Source organism: Phacochoerus africanus, chromosome 9, assembly GCF_016906955.1.
Source record: "Phacochoerus africanus isolate WHEZ1 chromosome 9, ROS_Pafr_v1, whole genome shotgun sequence".
Classification (NCBI taxonomy): domain Eukaryota; kingdom Metazoa; phylum Chordata; class Mammalia; order Artiodactyla; family Suidae; genus Phacochoerus; species Phacochoerus africanus.
In genome coordinates, this window is record NC_062552.1 from 37,971,623 (window position 1) to 37,991,714 (window position 20,092).

Here is a 20,092-nt window from a genome sequence, read left to right on the forward strand (position 1 = left end):
GGTGGGGGGAGAACTTGGAACAGACAGTGCAGGATGGTGGTTCATTTTCCGGATGAGAGGTTGTTGCAGCCTTCTAGAGAGGCACATCCTCACCCTGCCCCTAGCCCCTAGGCTGGGAGTTTTGTGCAAAGAAGAGGCCTCAAGGAGTTCCCGTGTGGCCCAGTAGGTTAAGAACCTGACTAGTACCATGAGGATGTGGGTTTGATCCCTGGCCCCGCTCAGTGGGTTAAGGATCCCACGTGGCTGTGGCGTTGGTCGGCAGCTGCAGCTCCAATTCCACCCCTAGCCTGGGAACTTCCATATGCTGAGGGCACAGCCTGAAAAGAAAGAGGCCTAGAATGATCCCTCAAGTTGGACCAGATTGCTCTTAGGGTGTCATTTAGGGAGACTCGGGCTGAAGTGGGTGTAGGGAGGGAAACGGAGGGTGCCAGCCTCTGACCCACACAAGGGAGAGTCCCAGGGGGAGGGCGTGGGCTCAGAGAGGGACGGAGGTTTTTCTGGAATTCCGATAGCCCCATCTGCTTGAGGAGAGACATTGCCAGGCTGACCAGATTCCCACATCATCTTGTGACTCATATCACCCCGCTCTGGTTTGGGGACCCATTTGGGAGCTGCAGAGACATCCTAACTCTTAGGTTCTGTCTCACTTTCCTCAAGTGCCAAACCATTGAGCTGGGCTAGGGGGATGGGATCTGGACTTGTGGGGGTCCCTGTAATTGTAGTAAATACCCTTCTCTGAATGCCTTCTTTATGGAGAGTCTTTTATTTGATACCACAGCAACCCCAAAAGGAACGGTTATTGCTCTTAGCATCATAAGACAAATAAGGAAACCAAGGCTCAGATGGGTGACCCCACGGCTCATGTTCTGAGTGCAAAGGTAGGAAGAGACCAGAGCAGGGTCAGCAGGTAAGATGGCAAGTGAGCGGCTGGCTAAGAAAGGCCACAGCCAAAAGTGTCTGCAGCCCAAGCCTTCCCCTCACCTAAAAGTCTGAAGCCAGTGGGCCTGAACAAAAGTGGCAAAGGGATCCCTGGGCCTTGGGGTGACAGACTGAGAAGTATCCTCCAGTTAATTGTAGTTTTTTGTTTATTTGGCCCCATTCATGGTGTGCAAAAGTTCCTAGGCCAGGGATGAGACCCTCACCACAGTGGTGAAGAATGCCAGATCCTTAACCTGCTGAGCCACCAGGAAACTCCTTCTTTAGTTACTTGCAGCCAGTGCTCATTGCTGTGAAAAGTCCTTTGGTTTATGTCCCTTGACACAAGTCAGGTCTGATGGCTAGACAGCTAGAAAGAAAGGAAGAGAAAGGAAGAAGGGATTGGAAGGCATCCTCATGCTTTGTTCTCTGTACCCATTTGTGTGTCTTTTTATATAATCTAGAAATGTGTCCATAGCAATGATGCTTTTGCTCTGAAGAAAGTCTGAAACCGGGGACTTCTCTTATAATATAAGGGCCTTGGCACCTGCCATTTCCCCTGCCATTTTCCATTCAGTGTACACTTTGCCTGACTGATACCTGCTCATTCTTCTTTTTGTTTCTTTTCTTGTTTCTTTCTTTTCTTTTCTTTTCTTTTTTTTTTTTTTGTCTTTTTGCCTTTTCCTAGGGCCGCACTCGCTGCATATGGAGGTTCCCAGGCTAAGGGTCTAATCGGAGCTATAGCTGCCGGCCTACGCCACAGCCACAGCCACGCCAGAAATGAGCCATGTCTGTGACCTACACCACAGCTCATGGCAATACCGGATCCTTAACCCACTCAGCAAGGCCAGGGATTGAACCCGCAACCTCATTGTTCCTAGTCAGATTTGTTAACCACTGAGCCACTGCAGGAACTCCTCATTCATTTTGAAGTACAGATGCCATTTCCTTAAAAAGAAGCCTTCCGTGGAGTTCCCTAGTGGCTCAGTGGGTTAAGGATCTGGTGTTGTGACTATCATGGCTTGGATCATTGCTGTGGTGTGGGTTTGATCCGTAGCCTGGGAACTACTGGGTGTCACAGGTATGTCCAAAAGAAGAAAAAGCCTTCCTTGCCCACTGTCGCCATATAAATCAGATCCCCTGTGTATTCCCTGTACTCACATTTGACAGAATTTATTTGAGCTTATCTATTTATTTGTGTCCTTACTTATCTTCCTCACCTCCTGGGAACATTAGCTCTAGGAGAGCAGGGTCTCCCCTGTTTGGGTCCACACCCACAGAGCCTGGTGCATGGGCAGGTACTTAAATACTTGTTGAATCAATGAATGGATGAAGGGTCATTGCTGGTGAAATATTCTCAGAGGAGAAAGAAGAAGGACTACCTCGCTTGTGGCCAAAACTCCACTAGTGACCAAACTTCCAAAAATACAAATGCCAGATTGACCTAGAAAAAAGGGGGAGGGGAAGTAGGACCTCTGTTATTACCAGTTACCCTCAAAGCATCCATAACATCTGTACTTGCCTGTTGGGGAGTTCTGTAAGCCTGTAGGGGCCAGGACAGAACTTCTTTTTCCTTCAGATAGGTCCTCAGTGCTTGGCTTTAAGCCTTGTTCAATGAGTAAATGGTCTTAGAGATGGATCATCTCGTTTTGGCCACCAGGAAGCTCATTACTGAAGCCAGTGCTTTTCATTGAAGCTCTGTTGCCTTGGACAGACAGCATCAGCTTCACCTGGAAACTTAAGAAATGAATTCTCAGGCCCACTCCAGGCCTGTTAAATTGGAAACTCCAGGCCTGGGATCCAGCAGTCTGTATTTTAACAAGTCCTTCAAAGTGACTCTGATGCACTCAAGTTTGAGATCCTCTGGCTTAAGATGTTGGCCCATTTATTCTCCCTTCCTACTCCCCCATGATATTATATTTTAAGTAGCTTATCTGTCTTTTTTTCGCAGTATGTTTCCCAGACTTTCTTGGAAGTTGAGAGGGACATACATTACAAAACAGATACATCTAGTCTGGTTTCCCACATTATAGGGGAAAAAAGAGGCGAACTAACTTAGACCAAGTGACAGAGCAAGCTGGTGATAGAGCTGGGGCTAGAGGTCTCGGGCGTTCAGCTACCTCCCCGACTAGACCCTGGCTTTCCAGGGGGCTAGAAACAGTGTCTCCTATTTCAACTCAAACCGTCGCCCTGGCTCTGAGTACAGGTTACCTGTGGTCACTCTCCCACCAGCCGTGTTACCTCTGAGAGCTGGAGCTGCGTCCCCCTTCTCCAGCTGCGCACATGCCCGTGTGCACCCAGAGGGAAGCGAGAGCCCCGAGCGAGAGCGCGCAGGGGGCTGCCCCGCCCCCTCCCCTCCAGCCCTCCCTCGCGGGTAAACTCCGGGCCTCCATCAGTCTGTTAATTGCACTAATTAGAGATCGCGGAGGTGTTAATTGGAAAACCCTGGTATTGTGCCTGTTTGGGGAAGAAAACGTCAATAAAAATTAATTGATGGGTTGGCAGGGCGGGCGGCGCGGGTTCGCGGCGAGGCGCAGGGTGTCCTGGCAAATGTTACAGCTCAGATTAAGCGATTGTTAATTAAAAAGCTACGGTAATTAATACTCTGTTCACCATATGGGCCCGCCGAAAATGCACAAAAGGTTTCTCCGCGTGTGGGGCTCCCCGTCCCTTGTCCCCTCCCCCGAAAGCACCCTAGCCCTTGGGTCCTCCCTTTGGCCCCAAGATTGGTGGAACTCGTCACTTCCGGCCAGGAAGGGGACAGGCGGTCCCAGGCGCGTTCCGGAGGCGGCCCTCGTTGCGCGCCCGCGTTCTTCGAAGGGTCAGGAGCCTCAGGGGAAGTGGGAGCCCCCGGCAGCCCGCAGACTCCCCCAGAGCGGAAGAGGCTGCTGCGGCTTTGACCCTCTTTCCTTCCATCCTTCCTTCCTTCCGTCGGCGGCGTCTGCGGGAGCGTCGGGGTACTGACCAGAGGCTCCGAAGTGCCCTGGCTCCCCAAGGGAACCCTGAGGGATGGAAGACCAGGACCTGCCCGAGGGCTCGACCCGCGCCCCAGGTAGAAATCCTAGAGCTCACGAATTGATGAGGGCACTGCCCCCAGCACGGGGTAGGACAGGGGTCAGGGAAGGCTGGGGTGAGCTCGAGGGCCTTAATTTTAACAAATCCTGGAAAGACCTTCCAATTTCCTCTCCTTACTTGTGGGTATGAAGGAAGGAAAGATAGCCCAGTGACTTGCCCAGGGTCATACAGCTGGCCCTCGAAACCACACACTCTCATTCCCAGAGGTCTCTCCTCTCCTGCAGGTGGTTGGCAGCTCCTGGCTGACAATGTAGGTGACTGTGGGGAGCGGGGATTGGCAGGGAGGAGGGTGGGGAGACAGGTGGAGGGGTGGCGGGGGGGTGGGGGGGCTCTTGGAGGGTCCCCCTCTGTACCTGAGCAGGCAGTCTGGGCTTCCACTGGGAAATGTGAGGTCCGCATTTCCCTTTGGGGAAAGGATGACAGCTGTGACTTAAATGGACAAGCCACTAGAAGCCACACTGTCTCTTGCAGTGGGAGGGAGTTTTAGGGAGCTTCCGAAAGTCAGCAGACAACTTCAAGACCACCTCTCCCAGGAGAGATGGGGACATTGAGGCCTGGAGGAGGAGGAAGGCAAAGGATTCACAGCCAGTTGTGGCTGAGCCCAGGCTTCCAACACCCAGGACCCTGCCTTCTCTAGCCAGACTCCAGGTTCCCATGGACACTGGCTGTCTCTCCCACATGCAGAGCCCCACCCCACCCCATGCCTCGCTGGCTGGGCCCCCGCCACCCAGAGCCTGCTCACCCACAGTGCAGGGGAACACCCTAGGGCTTTTGGCACACCCGGGGGAGGGCGTGCAGGAGGTGAGAGGCTGCCGGTGTGCTCATCATGGGGCAGGGGGGTGCAGTACAGGGGTCTTAGGGCAGAGTTGAGGGAGCACCCACCTGCAAGTTTGGGTGGATGTTGGTGGGCAGGCAAGACCACAGAAAGAGGTGAAGGCCCCAGGAGGGGGCAGAGCAGCTCGCCACGTGGGAATTAATGCCATTCATACACCCTGCGGAAATGACTTTTCAAATGCATAGAATCTCAAGCATGCAAATGAGAGGCTTGCTTCACCCTGTTTAATATGAATGATTGGCCCTTGAATAGCTATTATTACACGCCACATTGCAGCAATTATGTTGTTCACTGGGTGTCGCTCTCTACACCCCCCACCCCCCATAAAAAGAAAAGAACCGGACACCTCTGTTTGCATCCTCCTTCCTTTCTTTTCCCTTTCTCCATACTTGCTGGCTGATCAACTTTAGGGTGTGAGTGCTGGAAGTGGGGGGCACTCTTCCTTACCCCGAGGGAGAAACTGCTGGGTTCTGTCTCCTTTCTCCTCTGCGCACACACCCCCTTGAAGCTCTGGTCTTTGTCCCCTGGGGCCCAGGAGTTCTCAGATCTCAGGGAAGCTAGACTTGGAGCCGGAGCAGGCAGCTGCTCTCCACCCCCAGCAGGCCAGCATCGGGCCGAGGGAGGGCAACGCAGCCCCTGCCTTCTCTCTGGCCCCCTCGTGGCCCCCTCGCATAGCCAGGGCCCAGGCCTGAGTGAGGGAAGGTGCTCAGGAGGCTGCTGGGGTTGGGGGGGGGGGTGGAATCGGGGCGGATGGTTGCGGGGAGGGGGCTGGAGCCCTGTGCTCTGGCGGGTGGAGGATGGCGCCCACCCCATCCATCATTTGGCAGCCACTGGCCCTCGGGCTGACACGGCCATTAAGGCCTGAGACCGAGTGCTCAATCTCTTCCGAACCATCGCCCCCAACCTTGCTGTAGCCCCTGGCCCAGCTTCTCTCAGAGCCAGGGATTGGGAGTGGCAGCTGGGCGTGTGGAGGAGGGACAAGCCCTTGGGAATGCAGAGAAATGCACAGACAGGGGACACTCCGGCAGCACAGGGTCACCCAGGAGGCCACACAGATCCACTGGGGCAGAGACCCCTGGGGTCAGAAGAGCAGGGAGATGTGGCAGGCACGTGAACTAGTGGCCTCCCCATGGGCCCTAAGCAGTGCTTTGCCCTGCCTGCCCCCCGCCCCATATTCTCACTGTCCTCTCAGCTCTGCTAACAGCAGGGACAAGCACAGAGCAAGTGGTCCAGTAGAGTGAGGAGCGAGTTCTTCCAGAGCAACAGAGAATTTGCCTCCGTGGAGAAGGAATGAGGATTAATCCAGTCTCTTCCAGCAGCTTCTCTATGAAGGCCCTCCTCCACCTCTCTTGAGTCAGGGACCCCATGTGGTCGTGGGCTCTGCCAAGGCCGAAGGGAGGAAAGAACACCCGCCGGCTTCCACTGCCTGATGGCTGTGGGATCCTGGCCAGTCTTTGACCTCCCTGAGCCCAGGGTCTTCACCCTCACCCACAGGGCGGGTGGGGCAGCCACTGATCACTCTTGGCACTTGCTCTGCCAAGCGGTTTGTGTCTGCCATTTTATGTACTCGTCACAGGACTCCCGGGCCAGAAGCAATTACTTCTACAGACAAAGAAACTGAGGTTTAGGGAGTTTAAGACTCCTGTCAAAGATCAGGGGTGGAGAGCCAGCAACCGTGTCCTGTTTGGCTGAAATCTGTGTTTGTCTCAAGGTGCCGTGGCTTTGGGGACTGCCGGAGACCTCAGACTTTGAGGCAGCTCTGAATACTACAGTCCACCGTCTGCAGCCCCGTCCATGGGTACAAGCCCCTGAGACCGCGCAGCTCCCAGGGGCTGTAGAAGGACGTGCAGGCCGTCTCCTCACTGGCCGGGACGGTCCCAGAGTCCCCTCCCTCCCTCTGAGCTTGTTTCAGCCACTCCTTGAGAGGCAGTTGGGGAGGTGGGGGAAGACAAAGGATTCGGGCCCTGACTCTGCCTTGGGTAGAACCTCTGGGCCCTCCAAGTCCCCGTCTATAAAATCAGGCAGCAATAACAATCTCCTGCCACTCTCGGTGCCTGTAGAGCCAGTGAATCCTACTGAGTGTCTGCTCTGGGCCAGGTGCTGCTCTGAGGGACTTGGAGTGGAAGGTCAGAGAAGTGGGACCACTGGCTGTCTTTCCCGCACAGCTCCAGGCTCAGCTGAGGGTCTGGTGCCCAGTTGGTGCTGGGCAGATGGCAGCCATTTTCCTGTTCTGTCCCAGGAGGGGGGAGGCACTGCGCTTGGGGAACTCCCCATCTGCGGGGCAGTTGGGGGGGGTTATATCCGGGTTCCCAAGGAAGAGTTCATCTGCTTTTAAGTCCTTGCAGGTTCCCTGCCCCTCCTCCCTCTCCCCTATGCTGGTAGTTTTTGGGGGGAGGGAGGCAGTGGGGCAGCCTCAGCTTCATTCTAAAGCTGTCCCTTGCCTGGCCCTGGGGGTAGGTGACATTAGGACGGTTGGCACCCCAACAGGGGTCCGGTGATTAGCCTCCAGGAAGTTGAGAGGGAGGAGACATCCCAGGACTTGGTGGGGGTTGTCTTGTTTGGGGATGGGGGTGTTGAGGGGGCATCGCTTGTTGCCCCCTGCCCCAGGTGGAACCTGCCCTACCCGGCCAGCCTCAAGCCTCGGCCCCTCCCCCATGTGTCTCTCCTCCGCCTCCAGGTCCCGCTAGAGCGACATGATGGTGGAATCCGCCTCGGAGACAATCAGGTCGGCTCCGTCTGGTCAGAACGGCGTGGGCAGCCTCTCTGGGCAGGTCGATGGCGGCGGCGGTGGCAGTGGTGGTGGTGGTGGCGGGGCCGCGGGCACTGCTGGAGGCGGTGCGGGCAGGGACACGGCTCCCGGCGCAGACAGCAACGGCGAGATGAGCCCTGCGGAGCTGCTGCACTTCCAGCAGCAACAGGTAGGAGCTGGCGCCCCTCCCCAGCAACCCTGAGGCTTAGAGGACTCGCCAGGGCTATTCCCGCCACATCCTGGCCACCTGGGGCCCACCGCTCCCCTGCTGGGCAGCCTCCCTCACACTCTTAAGAAGGTCCAGCCCCCAGGACCCCCTCCACACCCTCCCATTCTAGTGGATACTTAGGCAGGGGGGCGAGCCGTCCTCCCAGAAAGAGAAGTGCGGCGGGGTGGGGGTATGCTGAGATCACGGAGTTTAGAACAGTCTCAGGAATGCCCAGAGGGGCGACAGATGCCTGGGCAGCAGGCTGGAGGGCATCGTCTGGGGTGGGCGGCACCTGCCTGCGCTCTGGCTAAGTTAACAAACTGGGTTGGGGGAGGGAGATGCTGCCCTGGGTGTGCCCTGGAAGGGGAGCAGGCGGGACACACCTTGCTCTCCTCAGTTTATTGTACAGTGACACTCCCCCCCTCCACCTCTGCCTGGGCCCCTGGTCCAAACGGTAGAGATTAAACTTCCAGGCCCCAGTGGTCAAGGCAGCTGGGAAAAGTCCCAGAGCGGTAGGCAGAGGCAGGCCTCCATTTTTAGGGCTCAGACTGGGAACCCCTGTCTGTCCCCCTTCTCTCTTCCCCCTCCATCGTTCCCACCCTAGAGTTCAGGAGTTCAAGACCAGTCTCTCTGAGCATTGAGAGGCCTTAGGGTGGGGAGCCCTGTTGGGTTATGACAGAGCAGGGGCCCCAGGTCCCAGCCTCACCTGGAGGAAAAGGGAGAATCATGCTTGACAAGTTCAGGAGAACCGGCCCAGCCAGCCCTGGCCTTGGGATGCTCCTTCTCTCCTTTGACTCTGCTCCTTGAATCGCCGCTGGTGGCATTGCCCCTTGGGGGCTCTCCTAGGAATGCGGAAAAGTTGGTTTCTGCATGTACCTGCCCCCCCCCGTGCCCCGCCCCCATCTCATGTGCACAGATGCGTGTGTGCCCACATTGCCCTCATGCTCTCCTCTAGCTTCTTCCTGGGGCTCCTCCCCCCACTCCATAGCCCCAGAGAGGCCCTTTCCCACCCCACTCCATAAAGCTTGAGGTCGCACTAGAGGCAGAACCAGCAGAAGCCCAACCCCCTGCCCTCTGCGCTGAGCTGGTCAGCCAGCACTGATGCAGGAACCAAACAAACGCAGGTTAAGTCTCAGGCTGCCCCTTCGCAGCAGTCAGTACCCTTGGGCATTTCTGAGACTGCTCTAAGCTCCATGATCTCAAGCCCCCTGGCCCCACTTCACTTTCTGGGAGGGCTGCTCTCCCCTGCCCCTGGCCTTAGTGTCCACTAGAATGGGAGGGCACAGACAGGGTCCCTGGGGCCTGGACCTTCTCAAGAATGTTAAAGTGGGAGTTCCTGTTGTGGCTCAGCAGGTTAAGAATCCCACTACTTACTATCCACAAGGGTGTGGGATCGATCCCTGGCCTCGCTAAGTGGTTTAAAGGATCTGCTATGGCTGTGGCTGTGGTGTAGGCTGGCAGCTATAGCTCTGATTAGACCCCTAGCCTGGGAACCTCCATGTGCCATGGGTTCGGCCCTAAATAGACCAAAAAAAAAAAAAGTTAAAGTGAAGCTGCCCAGCAGGGAGCAGTGGCCCCCAGCTGGCCGGTCCTTAGGTCCTGGCTTCCCTGAGCCTTAGCCTCCTTGGTGCCTAAAGTACAGGGGTTGTTAGGCTCAGATGCAGTTTGGGCGTGAAATCACTATACACGCTGACGGGTCTCTACAGATGCGAACAGAGTGGAGGACTTTTAAAATCCCTTCTTCCTGCAAACAGTGGAAACTTAAGCAGAAAGGGCTGGTCTCCTTTCCCTGGGGAGATGGTCCTTGGGAGTTTGCTGGCATCTCCCAAGCTCTCCTAAGCAGGTTCTCTGATGATGAGACCTCCAGAGTCTGTGCCATCTACTGGGAAGAGAAGGTCGAAGGGCAGGACCCTACCCTTTTTGAAAATAATAGCAAAACACCTCCCATCAGAAATCTCCAGGGCCACCCATTTTGTGTGGGTGAGAACTCCTCCCCTCCTGCACCTCTGTACAGACAGCTGTGGAACATTCTGAATCTGGGTGGGGGAGAGGGGGGGTGGGTACTGAACCAGGAAAGTTTTTTTAAAAAAATTATTTAAGGAGGGAACACAGATAATCAGGATAAGGGGGGAGGGAAAGTCAGGCCTCTCTGTACGCATCAGGTTTCTCTGTTCGATGTTGCACTCGAGCCGCATTTTCCCATCTCTCCTCCACGTTCCAGTTATCCCTGTTTGTTTTGGGGAATATCCCAAAGTCCTGGAAAATCCTATATCTGTTTCACAAATAAACTGGGGTGGAGGCTTGGAGGCAGGCGGAGGGAGGGCTGTTTTATCCATTTGGGCTCACTATGGGCGTCGTGCCCAGGGCCAAGGAAAATATTTGAAACTTAAAAAAAAGTCTCCTTGGCTCCATACTATGAAAAGAACTCTGCAAAATTAAAATTACAAAATGTTCAATTAAAAGGAAATGGCCTGTGGGCTGTCCTTCCACCTCCAACCTAAGAGGGAGGCTTTGGGGGGAGCTGCAAGGTGACACCTTCTGTTCCCCCCACAAAAAGTGGCTCTGACTCTTTGTGGGGTAGAGCCAGGCCCAGTAAGCACCTCCCTGCTCTCCACCCCGACCAGGAAGTCCTTTGAGGACAAACAGATGGGGACAAACAAATACCTTGCCTCTATTTGGTGCTTTGGGTCTTTCACGAAGGGTCGTTCAATCGCCTCACCATCCCCAGGAGGTGGGTATTATTATTCCCATATCACAGATGAGGGAGCAGCCACAGGCAGCACGGATGTGTCCAGGGGACGTGGGAAAGGCTACAGCTAGACCTCAGGTCTCCCGGTTTCTGGTCCAGGGCCCAGCTCCTTCCTCCCACACTCGCTGTCATCCGAGGGAAATGGAGGGAGTGAGGCCTGGGCTTAGTAGGTGCTAAATAAGACACTGTGGGTGCCTGAACGAGAGCACCCCACTCCCGACCTAAAAGAGCCCCTAAAACAACAAGAGCACCACTGGCCGCTGCCCTAAGTGGCTACTTTAGAGGCGAGGGTGGGAGGGGGTCTGTGGGCAGTGCCCTGGTCCCTCCTCCTTGTCCGTCTGTCTGTCCGTCCCTGCCCCTCTGCGCTGGATAAACAAGCCCTGGAAATGCAGTCTTGGCCTTCGGGAGTAATGAGCTGACAGAGGAGAGAGAGAGAGAGATAAACAGGGCGAGTCAGAAGTCAGGCTGGTGACAGGACTTTAGGCTGAAACAAACAGTGCTGAAGAGGGCAGCCACGTCACTCTGGTTCCAGAGCAGGCGCCTGTATCCATGCAACAGGAGGCCGGGAGCTTGTTTAAACAGAGGGGGCTGCGGGGGAGTGGGGGGGGGGGTGCAGGGCTGGACTGCCAGGCCCCGGCTGACTAGAGACAGGGTCCCTGACTGGCTGCCCCATTTCAGCAGTCAGGGCCCCAGCTTCCCTCTCCCTCCTCCCCACCCCCTTTTTGGTGAGTGACACCACCTCCACTCTGTCCTTGGGGCTTTCAGCTGGTCTCCAGTCACCTGGGCATTCCCCAGGCATAGTGAGGGCTGTGGGCCCTGGAACCCGCATTCACTCAGCAAACATGCCCCAAACCTCCTTTTATACCCAGCTGTGGTTAAAGAATGCCCTGGACCCAGGAGGCATGCCAGCTGCTCAGCAGTCCCCTTCCTCCCTCCTGTCGCCAGGACAAGGTCTCCTTCCTCCATAAACGCCCCCCCCCCCCAATATTTCCCCTTTAGGATGGCTTTTTTTCTCTGAACATCGCCCTTGCATTTTCTCCTAATCTGCTTTCACCTGTATGAAAATGTTCCCAGGGCAAGGAGTTTCCCCAGGGGACCCTGCAAATAGCCTTTGGGCTCCCTGATGGGAGGGCAGCTTTGGGGAGGCGAGGTGGAGGGCCTGGGGAGGTTTGGGGGACTGGGGCTGGATGCTCGCTAGACTTGGGGCCGGGAGGACTGGGCCAGCGGGGTGGGGGTGGGCAGAGCTGCCAGCGGCTGGGCTGAAAGGCGTCCTGGGCCTCTAGAGCCTGCGCTCCTATTGTCCTCCGGTTGCAGGGGTGACAGGTCAGCGAGGGTCACGGGAGGGTTGCCTAGCGTCTGGGAACTCCCACCACAGTTGCCCTGGCAACCGGGGCCAAATCCCACCCTGCTCACATCCTGTGAGGAGATTCAAAATGGTTGGGGGACTCTGCATTAATGAGCTTCAAACTCACCCCCTCCATAGAAGTGGGGGGGGCAGTGTCCGGGAGTCGGGCGAGGGGGGACAAGAAGAATGGAAGAGATTTTTGTTTTCCTCCCCCATCTGGCTCTCCTCAGCCCCAGCTCTTGAGGGGGATAGCGTGGGAAGGGGGGGCTTCAGAGGTGAGTTTACACAGGCACCCCCTCCAGCTCACACACACACGGTCAACAGCCGCCTCTAGCCCTCGGGTCTGGGGCCCTTTTCTTCAGTCTCTGGGACTCCCACCCTCACGCCCCAAGTTCTGTTCTTCCAAATTCCCCTGAACCCCCTTTTTCTTTCCCTTCAAAGAGCCCCTCCCCAGGAGGTGCTGGGAGCTGGGAGGGAAGAACCGGGGGCAGAAACTCCTCAGAAGAGGACTTAGAAAGTTCTCATGGAAAGTTCTCCTGGGCGAGAAAGTTCTCATGGAAAGTTCTCCTGGGCGAAGTCCCTGATTCCAACCACTCTGTCCCATCTGGGACCTGGGGCAGGTGAGGGGATGGGGCAGGGGAGCAGGCCTAACCCCCCCTACCCCCCTTGTCTCCCTCTCAGGTTCCTAAGCCAAAGGCCACTATGTTTGTGTGTCTGCCTCTTTAGTCCAGCAAAAAAGGGAAGTTTCCCCAAGGGGGTGGGGGGAAGGTGGAAGAGAGGGCCCCAGGGCCAGGCACGGCCAGCCCCCAGCTCCAGGCTTCCCTTCTGATGGGGGACCCTAACACCCCCTTTCCCTCTCTCACCCTCCTCTTCTACCAGAGTTCTCTGTCCCCACTGATAGGGGCTGGGGGACAGAGGGGAGAACTGGGGGAAGGCGGGCCAATGTTGCCTCTTCTGAGGGTGAAGGATTGAAGTGGGGCCACCCCTCCCTGGTGGTGAGCCTGGTCGTCTCCTGCAGGAGCGCCTTCCTTCTGAGGAGCACCCGTGGGAGTCCGAGGGGCGGGAATTGCAGGCCCCCCCGCAGCCCCACTTAACAGCCCCTGTGGCGGCGGCTGGGTTTACTGGTTCTGAACCCGGACCTGGGGCCAGACCTTCTTCTGAAGGACTCGCTCGGCAGGGTGGCGAGCCGAAAGCAAGGGGACCAAGGGGACATGGAGCAGCCCCACGCCCGCAGCCCTGGCCCCGCACTGCCCGGCTCCCTCCCACATGCACTGCGGTGCCTTCCTGGTGGAGCTGGTTTTGGCCCAGAGGGGCTGCTGGCTGGCCTGGGGCTGCACCAGTGCCACTGGGGGTGCAAAGAGAGAGCAGGAAGGAGCCCCTCCGGAGGGCCTTGCCCCCTTCTGCACCACGTGGCTCATCTCTTCATTCCCTTCTTTGGAGAGGAGGCACTTTCAGGACGTGCGGTGGGGAAGGGGTCCTGAAACTGGGCTGCACACCCGGACTCTGCGTCTCCCACCCACGTGGGCCTGTCGGTGTCTGTGCCTTGCTGGTTTTCATTTTAATGGTTCTAATTTGAGAATGTGCCGATGTCATTTTTACGAGGTTGGTGTAAAAAAAATTTACGGCCTTTTCCAAAAAGCTTTTTTTTTTTTTTTCCAAGGGAAAAAGGTGTAGAATCACTTCGGGGGTTTTATGGCCTCCTCTCCCCCATCTTCCTTGCCCCCCTTCCCTGTGTAATTTCATTTTTATGTCTCTTTGCTGGAGGACAAAGCCTGGCTGGTGGAGAACCTGGAGCTCCCCAGGTCAGTCCCTTCCGTGGTTGAAGCCGCTGGCCTCTGACCCCTCTCCTTGCACCCCTTCCCTCCACACTGTGGTCCCAGAGGACTTGTATTTCAAGGGGTGGATGGAGAGATGTTTCTCGTTTAATTCAAGGCAACAAGTACTTATTGGGCACCTACTGTTTACTGGCAGTGGGTTAGGTATCTACTCTCAGAGATCATCACTTCCTGCTTAACCCCCTCCAGCCATTCGTCCTCACGCATGGGAGACAGTGACAAGCCATCGTCCCTGTGCTCTGGCTGCTGCTCACCCCTGGGACTTCCTCTTGGACCACTCAGCTTGGCCACACTGGCCTTTTTCGTTCATAAAGCACCAAGCTTCGTCCCACGTCTGGGCTCTCGCCCCAGCACCTTCCTCCCCTGAAAGAATAACCCCCTCATCCGAAATGATCCTTGGAGAGGTCTTGCCAGGCCACACAACCTAAGTAACCAGCCAGCCGTCCCCTGCCTGATGCGTCCACTGTGTCTCCAGCCCACTTCTCTGCTGCAGCGTCTGTCTCATATAACCCGTTAGAATGTGTGTCCCACCCCCACCCCGTTTAGGCAAATATCCGCACCCCCAGAGTCTCAGACAGTGCAAGTGCCCTGTGGGGCGTCATAAATACTGGCTGAATTATACACAAATGAGCAAAAGTCACATTCTTCAGGGGTGGGGACAGGTGACGGGCCTTCCTGAGGGTGCTTTTCACATTTGGGATGGGCCAGCCCCCCCCAAACATCCTCCTAGTGCCCCTCCCCCTAAATCTAGCCAGTCCCAGTTGAAATTAGTTATCAAGACAGTGGAGATCCTGATTTTGCCAAAATTAGCTAGATGCAGACCAGAGATATTTGGGTGGTTTTGGGGGGGGGGGGGGCGTTTGTTGGGGGTTTCTTTGTCTGTCGTTCACCACTATCCACATTAAACCAGAATTTGCTTTGGGGAGGGGTCCTCCACCCTGCCCTTCATGGTGCAGAGCCCCAAGTCAGGTCTAGAGATTCAGGTTCTGCTTCTGACACGGTGTGACTGTGGCCGCATCACTGCCCCTCTCCAGGTCTCCATTCCCTTATCGGTAAAGCGAACTAGATCAGTGTTTTGCAAACCTTTTTGCTTGCAAGCTACAGTAAGAAATACCTTTTACTGGGAGCCCTAGCACACAGGGTTTCATGAAGCAATACTTTTGCTTACCTAGCAACTGATGTTTTTGCATGTGTGCAGGCAAATTTTCCTAATTTTTTGACCTTCTACATTGATATCGTGACCCACCATTAGATCACAGCCAGCAATTTGGAAAACACTAGGCGAGATACCCTCTAACACTCCACCTCGCCAGGTCTGTGATCTGTCTGCGTGATGCTGCTTCTCAGTTCACCAAGTTCAGCCCTTTGAGCTTGTCTCTCTGAGCACCACATCCCTGCCCTCCCGAATACACACACAGCAGGGACCCCAGCACAGGCCTGGCATCCTCTAACCTGGAGAAAGAACCCGTAAACTGCCCTGTACCTCGCTGCCTCCCCTCAAGTCTCTGAGCTGGAAAGGAGGGTGTGGGGAGTTGCCAGCGTGGCTAACTAGTGTCTATGAGGATGCGGGTTCAATCCCTGGCCTTGCTCAGTGGGTTAAGGGTCCAACATTTCTGTGAGCTGTGGTGTAGGTCACAGATGCGGCTCAGATCCCCAGTTGCGGTGGCTGTGGTGTAGGCCGGCAGCTGCAGCTCTGATTCAACCCCTAGCCTGGGAATTTCTATATGCCACAGGTGTGGCCCAAAAGGCAAAAAAAAAAAAAAGAAAGAAAGAAAGAAAAAGAAATGAGGGTGTGGGCTCAGTCCACAAATGAGACCCTTCTGCCCCAGGACTTGTTTTTCTTTTCATAGCAGTTCCCGGTTGCTCTCAAAGCTCCAGCTTCATCCCTTCCCCTGCACCAGCCCCCCATGCTCTCCCTGGGTGCCATCGATTATAAGCCATTTGTTCCTAATTGTGGAGATCCTGCTAATGACTTCTGAATGGGTAGTGGGGGGAGAGTTCGGTTGCGTTAACGAGACTGACTTCCTAGGCTGCAGAGGATGGGGTGGCTGTAGATGGCAGAGGGGTTGGTTCACAAGTCCTCCGGTGTGGCACTGGGCAGATGACCAGGAGCTGCCCGGGAAGGTCAAGGATGATAATCACAGTCACAAGAGTTGATGTCCATTCCGGACCCACTGGGTGCCCGCACTGTGCCAAATATCCCATGTCCACTGTCCCAGCAAACCTGGGAGCCGACTGCAGGGCTATCCCCATTTTACAGAGGAAGAAACTGAGGCTCAGAGCAGTGAAGTGACTTACTCAAGGTCACCCAGTATCTGGTGGAGCCAGGATTTGGATCCAGATCTCTTTGACCAGGGTCTAGGCTCTGAATGGACCGGTACTGCCTCCTTTAGAGGAAAACTAAACTTACTCCCTAAACCACAGAGCCGGGCATTTGGTTTTCAGTCTAAGGGGTGAAAGGAGGAGGAAAATGAGGTCTAAGAGGCCAGTGGCTCCTGGTTTTCCACTGCCTTCTCCCTGGTGGGATTTTAAATGCCTTTCTCCACCTCCTCTTCCCATCCAGCCAGCTGAAAGCACGGGAGAGTTGGTGGAGGTACAGCCTCACCAGACTGTTCCTGAGCTTAGGACAGCCCCTCCCTGGGCTGGAGGGCAGCTGGGCGACCAGAGGTGTCTGGACTCAGCTTCCTAACCGTAGGATCTTGGGCCTCAGTTGTCTGTCAGATGGAGCCCATGACACCTGCCCTGGCAAGCTCAAAAGTTGGGAAGCTTCAACCAAATGTTTGTAGATGTGCTTTGAAAACTGCCAGGCACTATACAAGTGATAGCTTCGCTTCTAAACTCTCTGCCAGCCTGGGCCTGCCTCCATGTTCAGCCCAGACTGAAATCTATTTCACGAGAGTGTCTGTGGGTGCTGATGGCTGGGACTGTCAGCCCCAGGCTGTGATCTGGTTGGCATCAGCAGGGAACATGGGGCTGCGTATATTGAGGGTTGGGCGGGGGGGCGCAGGTCATTTCCCATGGCTCTCAGTGGGTAGTCCAGTGATATGTCCAGCCCTGGCAGGCAGTGTAGACACATGCCTGGTGTGCCAGAGCAGTGGGTGTGACTCGGATGGGGCTTTGGAAAGTCTCATACCTCCCTGATCCCTTGGGTGACCACCCTGGAGGAGGACATCCTGGGCTGGAGGGCCTTCCCCATCCTGCTCCTCCTTCCAGAGCACCTCCCTGGCCAGGGGTCCAGATGTTGGGGGCGGGGCGAGACAGAGGGGAGGATGGAGCAGCGCTGCCGTGCCCTGAGCAGTCAGTGACATGTCCAGGCCGTCTCCGGAGGGGAGCTTGGGCCCCACACCCACAGCCCATCACCCCCAGCCCTGGATGCCTCTTTAGGTGGTGTGAAGAGCCAAACTGGGTCAGGGTTGGGCTGAAAGCAAATCCCAAGAAATGAGCTTGTGTTGCTCATGGTTGCCTCCCTATCTTCTCCAAGTCAGTACGTGGTGGGCGTCTGAGAACGTGAGTAAATGAATGGTTGAAGGATGAATGAATGAAGTGCCTGGAGTAGCGGACCCCTCAGCCTCCTCCAATCGCTCTGGCTACTTACTCCCAAGACAACTCGATTTTCTGCCCCGGGAAATGGTTTTAAGGTCCCCAGACTCACTGGCCATTTCAGGCATCTGTTGTATGTGGGGGTCACTGTTTCTGGACCATGCTTCACCCTCCTCGTCCATATGGTCAGGGCTCCGGTGCTGGTGCCCAGCCCACCTCCACTTCAGCCTCTGGCAGGCGTCTCATCTCAGCGCTAGGCCCTGAGCCCTGGGTCAGGGCCACGTTCTCTGTATCTCATCACCTAGCATGGCTCCTGGCACACAGGAAAGACTGGGAGGCGAGGCGAGGGGAGGGAGGCCAGGCCAGATTCGCACCTGGTCCCCTGTCATCTGGCCTAACAGGGAGGAAAGGCCTAGAGTGAGAGGAGGATGGGGGGGGGTGTTTGAGGGCTGAGGGCCTGTCATTTTTTTTCCTGTAAATCTTGTAATTTCATGCTCCAGGGGACCACAGAGTAAGAGTTAGTGAGGAGTGAGTACAGCCCCCCCGCCACCCCCCGCCGCCGCCGCCCGCCCTGCCCCAACCACAGTCCCCACCAGGAGACGGCAGGGTCGCCCCACAACTTTCCCCAGGATCTGTGTGGCTCCCCTCCCCCCACCCTGACCAGTGTCCCCGCTGGGTCCCCGGGTCTGCCAGCACACCCCCCCCAGCCATCCTGTTCTCCCACCTTGCCCTCTGCCCCCTGACCCCTGTACCCCACCTCCACCTTTGGGGGACCAAGAGCATCTGTCCAGCCCATGTCATTAGACCTAGATGGGGGATGGTCACTAGAAACGAGGCACATAGAGGCAGGCAGTCCCCTTCCTGATGACCACCAGGCCACCTCCCTTCCTCCCCTCACCCCACACCCCCTCGCACAGCTGCGCAGAGCACTTAACTCAGAAAAGTCAGATTTCTGCTTTCCGTTGTGAAACTTGAAGAGAAGCAACCCCGGCCCAGGCCATTCTTAGGAGTGTGAGGTCCAGGGAAAGGGGGGAGTGATCACCTGGGGCGCTGGTGGGGAGCATGCTAATCTGGACTCCAGGTCTGCCTGGGCCATGTTCCCGTAGATACCGCAGGGTGCGTTTTGGTACCATCCTAAGTAAACCACATTGAAGTCTGGGGAGGCTCAGCTGTAAAGTGAAAGGGCTGCAGAGGGCGGGTGGGTGCTCGGGACACAGAGGTGCCCATGTTTGCCGAGAGGCGGGGGAGGGTGAGTTCCTCCGCGTCCCACCTCCAGGTCCGCCTTGGTGCTGCTTGCAGTGGGCAGGAGTGGAAGTCCACCGGAGGACAGACGGGGTGGGGGGAGGTGCGAGGAGCCGTAGGTGGCACCTGTTTCATTTAGTAGGTGCACTGAGCAGAGGCTGGAGGAGGTGACAGAGGGATTCATGAGAAGGGAAGGGAGTGGACACTCTCGATGCCCACAAAGTGCCAAACGTCGGTCCTTTAACCTCCGTTCGTATTTCAGAGATGGGTAGTGACCCAGTTTTGCACATGAGGAGACTGGAACACAGATAGGGAATAACTCGCACAAGGTCACGTCACCGGTCAGTGGCACAGCTGGGCTTCAGACCCAGGTCTGCTTGATGCCACAGCCCCTGGCAAAGGCCGGGAGGCACCTCTGCTCTGGCCCCCAATGAGGTCTTTGAGGAACCTGGAGGCAGACAGGTCTTGTGCTCCTGGAATGTGGGTTCAGGACAGGTACCCACATCCCCGCCTCTGAATATCCCTCCCACCTGACCTCTCGCAGTCCGCCCACCTCCCAGGCCCACTGACTGGCCAGAGGTGCGCCTCCTACAAACTCCACGTACTTCCTGTTCCTGTGAGCCCACCAGCTCAGAGCCCAATCTAAGCCCCTGTGGCCCTGCAGTCGGCGTAACTCACTGAGGGGCCCCACACTCTCTTCAGAACTTGGTCACATCCCCCCAGGGCCACGAGGCGCTGTCTCTGGACCCCCAAGCCACACAGTTCTGACCTTGAAACTGCACCCTCCTTCTCCCAACTGTGCTCTGATCCCAAGTGAATGCAAGGCCCCCAGGCCCCAGACCCACCACCTCGCCAGGCAGGTGAACCCTGGAGCCAGGCTTCCTGGCCTCAAATCTTGGCTCTGACGTCTCTCCTAGCTGTGTGATCTTGGTCATATCACCTAACTTCTTAGAGACTCAGTTTCCTCATCTGCAAAATGGGACTGATAATCCCTACCTCATGCCCTCCAAGAAGAGGATTAATGAGATCTTGCCTGGAAAGTGCCTGACACATAGTAGATGCTCAATAAATAGTCCCCATTATTAATACCCTGAGTCGACGGCTCTGCTTTCTCCTGGGTCCTTGTTAGACCACCGACCCTTCCCTTTGCTGCCCCCTCATGGAGTCCCAGCGAAACCTCACCAGGCCCCAGAGTGAATCCCTGCAGAGGCTCTGATCCCCCTGGCAGCTCCTCTCCGTGACTCCTTCTTTTATTTTTATCCTTACCCCCAGCCCAGGCCGACCCTCTCACTCACCCCCCCAGGACCTTCCCCCTGACCCTGGCCTCCTCCCCTTTGTTCTCTCCAAGTGCTCCTCGAATCCAGGATCCCGCCTTGACCCCTGCGCCCCACCTCTGCTGGAGCTGGCTGAGCTCTGACTCGCCCTGTCTTGCAGGCTCTCCAGGTGGCCCGGCAGTTCCTGCTGCAGCAGGCCTCCGGCCTGAGCTCCCCCGGGAACAATGACAGCAAGCAGTCGGCCTCTGCCGTGCAGGTGAGAAGGGCGCCCCGCGGTGCTGGGGCCTGGGAGGGTGGGCTTGGCATAGAGGAGAAGCACTGGGCT

The 20,092-nt window shown here is 56.4% G+C and overlaps 1 protein-coding gene across 6 annotated transcripts in view; it reads left to right on the forward strand.

The window, feature by feature from the left end:
* FOXP4 (forkhead box P4) overlaps positions 1-20,092 on the forward strand; it is a 51,024-nt gene that overhangs the window by 10,432 nt on the left and 20,500 nt on the right. For 3 of the 6 annotated variants that reach the window (XM_047797400.1, XM_047797403.1, XM_047797404.1), the window contains exons 2-3: positions 7,503-7,743; positions 19,928-20,023. In XM_047797400.1, the coding sequence (XP_047653356.1) occupies positions 7,519-7,743; positions 19,928-20,023 (321 nt within the window). In that variant the 5' untranslated portion in view covers positions 7,503-7,518. Of the gene's footprint in view, positions 1-3,414; positions 3,968-6,536; positions 6,624-7,502; positions 7,744-19,927; positions 20,024-20,092 lie in introns of those variants that run through there. The other 3 variants (XM_047797401.1, XM_047797402.1, XM_047797405.1) reach the window with 3 other exon arrangements.